General features: G+C 42.3%; 1 protein-coding gene across 6 annotated transcripts; it reads right to left on the bottom strand.

The window, feature by feature from the left end:
• Positions 1 to 179: 179 nt before the first annotated feature.
• Positions 180 to 9,909, bottom strand: LOC120059675 (outer dense fiber protein 2-like). Of its 6 annotated transcripts, none has more exons than XM_039008909.1 (19): positions 9,194 to 9,909; positions 8,661 to 8,793; positions 8,404 to 8,529; positions 8,057 to 8,170; positions 6,905 to 7,089; positions 6,589 to 6,718; positions 6,369 to 6,500; positions 6,177 to 6,251; positions 5,972 to 6,043; positions 5,547 to 5,663; positions 5,047 to 5,217; positions 3,131 to 3,240; positions 2,827 to 2,962; positions 2,575 to 2,685; positions 2,162 to 2,425; positions 1,965 to 2,065; positions 1,670 to 1,832; positions 1,411 to 1,536; positions 180 to 467 (listed from the first exon to the last, which is right to left on the bottom strand). In XM_039008909.1, the coding sequence occupies exons 2-19, from the start codon at positions 8,769 to 8,771 to the stop codon at positions 291 to 293; spliced, it is 2,421 nt and encodes an 806-aa protein (XP_038864837.1). In that variant the 5' UTR covers positions 8,772 to 8,793; positions 9,194 to 9,909; the 3' UTR covers positions 180 to 290. The 6 variants fall into 6 exon arrangements, with proteins under 6 accessions (XP_038864837.1, XP_038864769.1, XP_038864705.1 ...); XM_039008841.1 differs by lacking the exon at positions 9,194 to 9,909 and adding an exon at positions 9,119 to 9,188; XM_039008777.1 differs by lacking the exon at positions 9,194 to 9,909 and having other exon boundaries at positions 8,661 to 9,182.
• Positions 9,910 to 10,438: the final 529 nt, after the last annotated feature.

The following is a 10,438-nucleotide window of genomic DNA, read 5'->3' as shown; positions in this document are numbered from 1 at the left end:
AATGGTTCCGCGTCAAGGGACCAGACAGTTACAAAGCTACTTTGACCTCATAATGGATACAATTAAATCAAAACATATATATTTTTGTTATGTATCTATGGAAAATACTGGGGAAAAACATTGGATAAATATTTCGTTTTTCATACATGTTGTGAGTTTGTGAAAGAGTGAAACATGTCTGACAGTCCATTTTCATTTTAAGATTTGATAAACAGTATACAGTACATTTATACTGAAAATAACAAATAGATCATTGGTACACAACTCATACAATATAAGGCTAACACTCTTCAATCAGATTGGTAAGTGTGTGTGTGTAGAGAGCTTGATAGCACAGAGTCACCAAACACATTACTATATGAAGCTTTGAGAAACTGAACATAATTCTGCAGGCTGCGATTGGTAGAGTCAGATTGTTCCAGTCTCTCCTTCATGTTCTTCAACTGATTCTGGAATCGTCGCTCCATCTGCAACAAAAAAAAACAGACACATATTCATTCAGTTTGACACAGTTAACATCATACCTTATTATGGTGTTCAGATTTTGAAGTTTGTATAGATATACAGTATTTTGGGGTATTTTATTAGGATCCCCATTAGCTTTTGCGATAGCAGCAGTGGTGTAAAGTACTTAAATAAAAATACTTTGAAAGTACTGCTTAAGTAGTTTTTGGGGGTATCTGTACTTTACTATTTATATTTTTGCCTACACTACATTCCTAAATAAAATAATGTACTTTTTTACTCCATACATTTTCACTGGCACCCAAAAGTTACATTTTGAATGCTTAACAGGATAGGAAAATGGTCAAATTCACGCACTTATCAAAAGAACATCCCTGGTCATCCTTACTTTCTCTGAGCTGGTGGAGTCACTAAACACAAATGCTTTGTTTGTAAATATGTCTGTATTGGAACGTACCCCTGGCTCTCCGTAAATAAATAAAAATCAGAAAAGTGCCGACTGGTTTGCTTAATTTGAAAGGATTTATACTTTGATACTTGAGTAAATTTTAGCAATAACATTTACTTTTGATACTTAAGTATATTTAAAACCAAATACTTTTATACTTTTACTCAAGTAGTATTTTACTGGGTGATGTTCACTTTTACTTGAGTCACTTTCTATTAAAGGCATCTTTACTTTTACTCAAGTATGACAATTGGGTACTTTTTCCACCACTGGATAGCAGCAGCAACTCTTCCTATTTCCACACAAAACATGAAACATGACATAATACAGAACATTAATAGACAAGAACAGCTCAAGGACAGAGCTACACAGTATTCCTGTCCCTTGCAATTGATTGGGAAGTTAGAACAAATATTTAAAAATATATTGGATGTATAATGTATAACACATAGATAACTCTATAAAACTAGGTTGTTGGGTTAAAATGTCTCACTCACATCCTCTTTGCTTCTGCGTAACTGACTGAGCTCTGTCCTTCTGAGGCCCAGTTGGCTCTCCAGGTCCAGAGCCTTGGTCTGGATGGACCTCTCTTTGAATAAAGCCTGCGCCAGGCTCTGATCCGCCTAAAAGTCCAACCAAAATGATCAAGTTGACACTCAGAATAACATTAACAAAACCGGTAAAAACTAAATAATCTTGAGGCTGAAACAGAAAGACTCCAGAGGTATTTAAGTGATATTCAGGAGTAAAACAGACCTCTCTCTGTCCATCCTCGAAGGCTTGCTCCAGCTGCTTGGAGAGGATGCTGCACTCCCGGGCCCGCTCCTCCAGCTGTTTCTGGGTGCTGTAGATGGTCTCCTCCCGCTTGCCGATTACATGGACCATATCTCTGTTCTGCAAGTTTGCCTCCTCCAGTTTCCTGGGGAGGGACAGAACAGTCCAGACATTGACCAGCAGAAACATGTAAGGATGTATTGTGGACCTGAGTGTGATCATTGTCCATAGGGACACCAAATAGGCGATCTCCCCCTCGGGTGTTGATATGACTTACCTCTCTATACTCTCTATCTTCTGCTGCAGATTTTTGTGCTCCTCCACCAGAAGAAAATAATTCTCTTGAAAAGTCTCCACCCAACATCCCTGTTGTTCCACCTACACAGAGACACACACAGACACCCTTCTTATTCAAACACAGATCAGAATCAATCTGTGAATACACAACTGTCCATTTACAGTATGTGTGCATACCTTGTGTCTGAGTTCAGACAGGGCATTGTTTTGCTCAGTGTTTCTCCTCTCCTGAGTCTGTGTCTCTTCCTGGGCCACTCTCAACTGTAGCTCAGAACGCTTCAGCCTCTCAGGCAGAGGCTCCAGCTCTTTCAGACGCCCCAGCAGCTGCCTCCTGACCTCCTCAATCTCCCTCTCCAGGTCAGCCTTCATCCCTTGTGCATGTTTCTCAGAGATCTCCAGCTTTAAGCAGTACTCCTCTGACTCTAATCGAGCCCTCTGAACCTGCAGCACATGGTCACTTATCTATTCAAAATCTATGCTACAGACTGGATAGCATGCAGCATGTACAGTATTTATTGCTGGATTATAACACCTTGGCTTCTCATAAGGTTGAAGTACAGCCCACACTCTGGTATGCTGATCAACTGTACCTTGCGCTTATAGTTTTCCACCTGGCTCTCTAGCTTCTTGACTGAACTCTTCAGCTGCTGGACTTCAGACTGGGACTGCATCAGGTTCTCCTCTGCAGCAGACAGGGTGATCTCAAGAAGAAGATGCACAAATAACTAAACAACTCTCCAGACATTAAAAGTTAGAATGTTTTATCTTCAATCCTTACTATGTCTAATATTCTACAGTTTATTACACTCGATGACTGGTAGTGAAGAAAAACAGATGTTTACCTTCAGTTTCTGGTTCTGTAGTTTGTTGGAGGAGTTGTCAGAGGTGAGGCGGTGCAGTTGGTCCAGGAGCCCCTCCCTCTCTGGATGGCCTTTCTCCTCCACAGTGTGGATCTGTGCAGTCAGCTCACTCACCTGGCTGCACAGACAAGACAGCAGAGCACATAATGAAGATATCAGAAAAGAAGAAATGAGAAACACTTAAAATGTTTTAGACAACTTTTTTTACAAGATCATTTGCCAAAGACAAACCGTTACAGAGTGAAAGTTTTTGAACCGTTCATAACAAACAGTCACAATTACTCACTTCTTGAGAACAGCGATTTCCACTTCAAGCTGGCTCTTAACAGTCACCTCTTTCGAGTGGCGGGTACACCAGCTCTCAGCTGAGGTAAGGGCCTCTGCCAACTCAGTCTCCTGAATTATGGCACACAAATACATAGGGAAGTGTGACTCTTGGGCCCAGACCCGGCGCCAAAGATGAAGTAACTAAGGGGGCAGTTGAAATCAATGAGAGGGTACAATTTAACAGGGTTCATGCATTAGAATTACATTGAGTTCTACTTATATCACAATAAACAAAGTTCAAATGCAGAGACTCGGAGACCATTGAGTGCTTTTGAAGAGACAGATTGGCTACAGATTTCGTGCCAATCTCCGCTGCGCTGTATCAGCACAATGGATAGCGCCCTACACACTAAAGCAAGGCCTATTTGGCAATGGATATAGGCTACAAGATAGATAGGGTAATTCACCTATTACAAACAACCTATGTGAATGCCGCCGTACACACAGCTGTCTTACCACAATAATGCAAACTAAATGCTGAAAGTAGTAGCCTAGTTATTCATGCAAAACAAAAATACTGACTAGCAGTTTTGCTTAGAATACTGACAGCTGTGAATGCGAACGAGTGAATGCGAACAGAACAAAACAGTGGTAGGCCTACTATAGGCCTAGAAACTAAATATCAGATTGATAAAGGCATGACCCAATCTATATTTAGGCTAGTTACATTAACAGTAAAAAAAAAAGCAGTAAACAAAAGGCGAAAGCAAATACCCAAAACATAGCCTACTACAGTGAGATGCAGCCATGCACAGCTGTCTTGCCAAATAAATAGTCCAGCTTAAAACATGGAAAATCATGCAGCTCATGCGTTCAGTAACAGGTTGCGATATGGCACAATACACTTCTGTGGATCAAATTCAACCCAACCACGTAATCAATTAAGCAATGCCAGCCTACTATAAACATGTTTTCAATACGTACATTTCCATTTATAACCATGAAAAGCAATAGCCTACCAATAAAGCCTACATTATATTTCTATGGTTATCTATTTCTATGATGAAACATATCGATATGTAGCTATACGCAGGGGCGTCATTTGGGTTCTTGCATTGGAATTATATTGAATTCTGCTTATACCACAATAAACATAAAAGTTCAAATGCCGAGACATTTGAGTGCTTTTGACCATGAAGTGACATGTTGCACGCAAAATCTCATTTGCGCTCTATCAGCATCATCACTGCTGGTCTTGGCAGCGGCCTCTGTGGTTTGATTTCTGATATCCATCGTGGCAGATTTGCTGGTTAGAGCTAAATAGGCTAATAACACTAATGGCTTTTACAGCTAGCTAAGAAGCTAACTAAACTCTGTTGTGGGGGGAGTGAGGCAGAGTTGAGTGAAGCAGCTTCAACTGTAAACTTGACCCCGTCCTTATAAATCAAAATCCAATATTCCAGGGGGAGGCGTATCAGTTTATTCACATTGCCTGCCATGTTATTCACGTAGCCTACCACAGAAGAGCAGGGTTTTTTCCAGTTTTTTTATGGAAAGCAGTCATAGCCTATCTAACCGCCCAGTGGCTTTCTATAGCCCCCTACACACAAACACACACACTCCGCGGCATGCTCTGTCCATGGTGCTGATACAGCGCAGCGGTGATACAGATTTCGCACCAACCTGTCACTCAATCATTTGAACTTTTATGCTATTTTTATATAAGGAGATTAAACTAAAACTGAAGTGGCACAAGTTTCAGAGGGGGCTAAGTTCCCTTTTGCCCCCTCGTTGAACCGGGCCCTCTTAGATTGCTTGTTAATGTTAGTATACATGTACTCCTCCCATTTAATAATATGCACAGCATATAATAATATTCACCCAACACCACGTGTCAACCCATGAGAGCAGCCTGAGGACCAGTGAGTGTCTGACCTTCTCCAGCAGCTGTGCAGAGAGATGTCTGGCTGAATCCTCACTGTGCTCTGCCCTCTGCCTCTGGTTGTCCTGCTTCAGACTCTCTTTGTCCTCTTTACTCTGTCGCTTCAGCTGCTCCAGCAGGGCCTGTATCTCCTCCTTCTGCTGCTCCTGGGTCTGCTCCATCTCCTACTCCACACAAGGAAGGGAGATAAGAGGAAGCAATGGAGAGACGATTGTTGTGGTCAGATGTTCCAGAGTCTATACTTTAAAGACCCACTCCAGCCTCCCTATAACCTCATTTATCACCGGATTTACTTAACAAATGACTCAATAGGTGGTCCAGGTGTCCTCTGACATGGCACAAGTGTCTTCAATTGCTCCTCTATTATTCTGGCAAGCAAGGGGGAGGCCGATGACATCAGAGTGCATCATCAGACCAACTCCTTGAATTGCCCCCAAGGACCAAAAAATAACAGACTCTATTAATTCTGTGGCCTATAAACCTTGGTACCCACTTTACTCCGGCTGGCCTGGCGGTCATTTTCAGTCTCTTTGCTGCGTAACTGAAAAATAAGCTGGCTGCAGGTTGACTCCAGAACTTTAGACAGCTCTCCTGTGGTCTTCACAATGTCCTGTATGGAGGACATGGAATGATGAATATTGATAAGATGCTATTTGTGAGCACTGGTGGCAGGTAGCCTAGCAGTTAGAGCGTTGCGCCATTAACCAAAAGGTTGCTGTTTCAAATCCCAGAGCATTTTTCATTTACATACACGTATAAATTACACACTTGTACATGAGTGAAATAGGACAAAAATAAGTATCCACCAATTTGATATATATTTTTTATATTTCTATAAATAAATAATGATCTTTATGATCTCTCTCCGCATCAAATGCAAACAAATGAGAATCTAGAGAACTAGAGACAATGATGTACCTTTTCAGAATCCAAACGTACTGCAAGCTGGGTGGCTTCCTTCTCTTTGTTGTTGAGTTTTGCAGCAAGATGCTGAAAGCCAGAAAAACAGAAACAACATTCTTAATGTCATCTATGACCATGGATATGCACCACACAGAGTGAAAGGAAACCAATATAAAAAGGGGAATGTAAGAGATAAAAGCACATGGTGATGCATACACACATTTTTTTCTGCTTCTGTGTCTGCCAGTCTCTTCAGTAGGCCTTGCCTTTGCTCTGATGTCCTCAATGATTCTATCTATCAATAAATACATCAACAAAAATATAAGACCACAATTCTAATTGTCATTTTAGATATTCTTTCAAAGCCACTGTCCTCGTCAGTCTGAGCAAGTCAATGTATTGGGGAGAGTACCTCTCGCTCATGGCACTCCCTGAGGAGTTCTTGGAGAGTGCGGTTTGTGCTGTCAAATGTTTCTATCTTCTTTGTCAGCAGCTCCTGCTGCCTACCAAGCAGGGCAGCGTCCGCCTTGGACAACCGCTTATCCTAGCAAGGAGAAAGGACAGTCTTAAAGATTTTTTTTTTTTTTAAGTCCATATTTAATATTTAACATTGTCACTTGTATCAAATTCACCTTTTTCACACCACCCATGGACTCATTCAATGCTGTCAACTGTGTGACCACTGCCACCCCGTCAAACTCCGCTTCTACCAGCTTCCTCAGTAGCATGTATCTTTCCCCGTGTAGAGTCCCCGAATAAGCACTGCACAGAATTGAAAGGTTAAAACCATGCTGTTCCTAAACTGCCTCACACATTTTTAAGTTGTCTTGTAAACATTAAATAGTTCAGATGTATTTTCATTCTATTCTATTGGCTACTCAATCTAATACTGATAATCCTATGCTTGATGACTAAATGTCCTTATGATATTACAGGTGGAGTCCACACCTGTTGTAGCCTGCTTCGCCCCTCTTCCTTAGGGAGTGTTGGATGGAGATCTTCTCTCGTTCTCTGAGGTCCAGCTCTTTGGTGGCATCCAGCAGCTCCTCCTCCTGCTCGTCGATGACACGCTGGCATGCGCTCAGACACTCTGACTGGTGCTCCATCATACGCTCCTTCTTCCACAGCCTCACCTGATTACCAAAAGCAGACAGAAACACACACACATCTTTGTTTACTGGACACAATCATGCAACAAACAAGAGGGATGAACATGATATTGCTGAATTCCAGTGAGATCGTGGCTCTGTATTGTAATGAAGCAGTAAATATTTTTGGCCTTCCTGTGACATCGGGTGCTGTAGGTGTCCAGGAAGGCAGGTAGTTTGCCCCCGGTGATGCGATGGGCAGACCTCACCACCCTCTGGAAAGCCCTGCGGTTGCGGGCAGTGCAGTGCAGTTGCCATACCAGGCGGTGATACAGCACGACAAGATGCTCTCAATTGTGCATCTGTAAAAGTTTGTGAGGGTTTTAGGGGCCAAGCCACATTTCTTCAGCCTCCTGAGGTTGAAGAGGCACTGTTGCGCCTTCTTCACCACACTGTCTGTGTGGGTGGACCATTTCAGATCGTCAGTGATGTGTACACCGAGGAACTTGAAGCTTTCCACCTTCTCCACTGCGGTCCTGTCGATGTGGATAGTGGGGTGTTCCCTCTGCGGTTTCCTGAAGTCCACGATCAGCTCCTTTGTTTGTTGATGAGTGATTGGTTATTTTCTTGGCACCACTCTCCCAGGGCCCTCACCTCCTCCCTGTAGGCTGGCTCGTCATTGTTGGTAGTAAGGCCTACTACTGTTGTGCGGTCTGCAAACTTGATGATTGAGTTGGAGGTGTGTGTGGCAACGCAGACTCACAGCTGTAATCAGCACTAAAGGTGTGTCTACAAAGCATGTACTTAGTGGTGTGAATACTTATGTAAATTAGATATTTCTGTATTTAATTTTCAATACATTTGCAAAAATGTCAAAAAACTTGCTTTCACTTTGTCATGATGGGACATTGTATGTAGATGGGTGATTTAATATTTTTTTTACTCTGCCTGTAACAACAAAATGTGGCAGAGGTCAAGGGGTATGAATTCTTTCTGAAGGCACTGTACATACGTCATTCTTTGGAGACCCAACATCCATCATGAGTCCATCAATCTTCCTCCTATATTTGTTACACTGGCTATGCATCCTCTGTTCTTGTTTATCCTCATCAGACAGGTCAGTCAACTGCAGTGGGGACAGGGAAGGGTTAGCCTGTGATACAGTTGTGAGCTCCAGACAGTATGAAGGCGCATGAGTGACATGAAAATCAACATTGGTAGTATATCTAATGATATCATGTAGGATATTATATCTGTGGGAAGTGAGAAATAATGTATCTTTGTCAATGTGACACGTAAGGAACATCTATAGCATTGGATGAAAATGTATCTGTGAGGAGCAAATAACAGTTCCAGGACCTCCCACTTGTATGCGTCATCCCGAGTGGAGGTTCTTCCTGGGGCCGGCACCCAGGGTGCCCGGGACCTCGCTCTGGCACGCAGGTTCCCAATATCCCCTTTGATTTGCACCTCTTTAATCTTCATCTGCAAAGAGAGCAGTGGTTGACTGACATGCAACTGTTGAGGCAGTCAAGGGAGGCCTATTTCTGCTATAGGCCTACTTTATTTCGAAGGTTGAGTAAGTGTATCACTTCATTGACTAAACATTAACTAACCTGTGGTGTCGTTGTAGTACAGCTCTTCTGACTCCTCTTCAGGTGTACATGTACAGGTGTGGTCTCTGGCACGTGAACGTGCAATGGTGGGGAAGAATCACGCGTTTTCATTATTTAACAATGATCAGTTCATCTAGAAATTGGAGCACATGATAGAACAGAATTTGCTCTAGCTGCCAGAAAGTCATACACCAGAGACAATAATACCACGACATAGCCGAGTAAAGTCAACTCCATTTGGTCAAACTCAACTCCATATGGTCAAGTTCAGTTTACTCAGCTAACCACGACAAGAACAGTAAAGGCATCATGTTCACGATTAGCTCCGACCAGCAACTAACGTTATCCATTTAAATGCACATGTATTTGAAAAATGTTGACTTTTTATTTTACTGTCAAAATTGTTAATTGAAATGTCTAGTTCACGAGATCACAACATGCATGACCAGCAAGCTAACCTAAAAAATGTAAGATGTTCCTTATTCATAAACGTGCTCTACAGTTTACTGAAGCCCGTACAAACTTTTGTTTACCTACTGAATCTCTGCTGACGGGACACGATCCGGTCATCTCGTAGGCAATTGGCTCGTTCATAACCGATTTGTAACGACACCTGTCTGTGATTGGTTAACATTCGTTGAACCCACGTTCGAGTTTACGTTGCCAGTAGTAACAGGACGTCAACACGTAATATTTCCGCGAAATGCCCACCTCCACCTGTAGACGGCGCAATGCGTTAAGGGATTCATTCGATCTTGACGGTCCTTGCAAACATTACGTGGTTTTCCAGTTAATGTGGGAGGTTTTCAAACGAACCAAATTTGAGATGTCTATAAATACATGAATCGGCTGTAGGCAGCGCCATTTCCAACTACTCTCGTGTTTCTTCCGAACTCGCTCGTTCCTGATTTGCATCTAGGTGTAAAATATATTTGAGCTAGATTTTCATGATAATGATACACAAGTATAAATATGCGTTTCGAGTTGCTACATTGTTGCCAACAATGGCGGTCAGTGTGAGACAGCTGTGGGGAATTCGACTACAAACACTTCTGTTTTTCACTGCATTTCTGTGCGATTTAAAACTCGTCGAATCCTGTGTTGGCGAAGAAGTCGGTGACTTGTTACTCTGCAGGTCCTGTGGACATGAATTGGCTTTTGAGAAAGATGCCAACTTTATCCACAGTCGACTTGCGCTCTCCTATAGAAATGATACGGTTGTTGGAGAAAGAAGAGTGCCCGTCCAGCGGTTCGAAAACCCACAGGGCTACCAGTTTGAAGTCATGACTTTCAGAAAGGCAGACGTTGTCAAGCACTGGCCTGCGGACAAACATTTCACCTGGTATCCTGGATATGCCTGGACAGTGGCTACATGTCCGCGATGTAACGCACACCTTGGTGGGTTGGGAATTATATATTTTGATTCCGTGTCTCATCCATTAAACGTGTCTGGCAAGTGGGTCTATTCTAACCTTAGGCAACAATTGCAAAATCAAATGGCTGTTTTGTACATGCAAACATGCTGTTTTGTAACAATGTAATTTCCCCCCCAGGTTGGGCCTTTCAACCCATTGAATGGCCAAGGACTTTAACCAAAGGGGAATTTGAGGAATCGGAGGAGACATTTGTGGCCTTGGTCACTAATCGATTGTTACAAGAAAAATTTGCATCAACACTACTGACTCCGAAATCATTCAGAAGTTGACATCTACTGCATTCAAAGCTACAAATTATACCTGGCTATAAAAACGATACTATTTTTTGCATTTCATAATAAA

Source organism: Salvelinus namaycush, chromosome 1 (assembly GCF_016432855.1).
Source record: "Salvelinus namaycush isolate Seneca chromosome 1, SaNama_1.0, whole genome shotgun sequence".
Taxonomy (NCBI): domain Eukaryota; kingdom Metazoa; phylum Chordata; class Actinopteri; order Salmoniformes; family Salmonidae; genus Salvelinus; species Salvelinus namaycush.
The sequence above is the reverse complement of the archived record's forward strand: the minus strand, read 5'-3'. Positions and strand labels throughout refer to the sequence as shown.

Coding starts and splice junctions, on each gene's coding strand:
- LOC120059675 (XM_039008909.1), bottom strand. CDS start 8,771: ATGAAAACGCGTGATTCTTCCCCACCATTGCACGTTCACGTGCCAGAG. Junction 2,686..2,826: donor TACAGAACCAGAAACTGAAG/GTAAACATCTGT, acceptor CTTCTTCTTGAG/ATCACCCTGTCTGCTGCAGA. Junction 1,537..1,669: donor TCGAGGATGGACAGAGAGAG/GTCTGTTTTACT, acceptor TTGGACTTTTAG/GCGGATCAGAGCCTGGCGCA.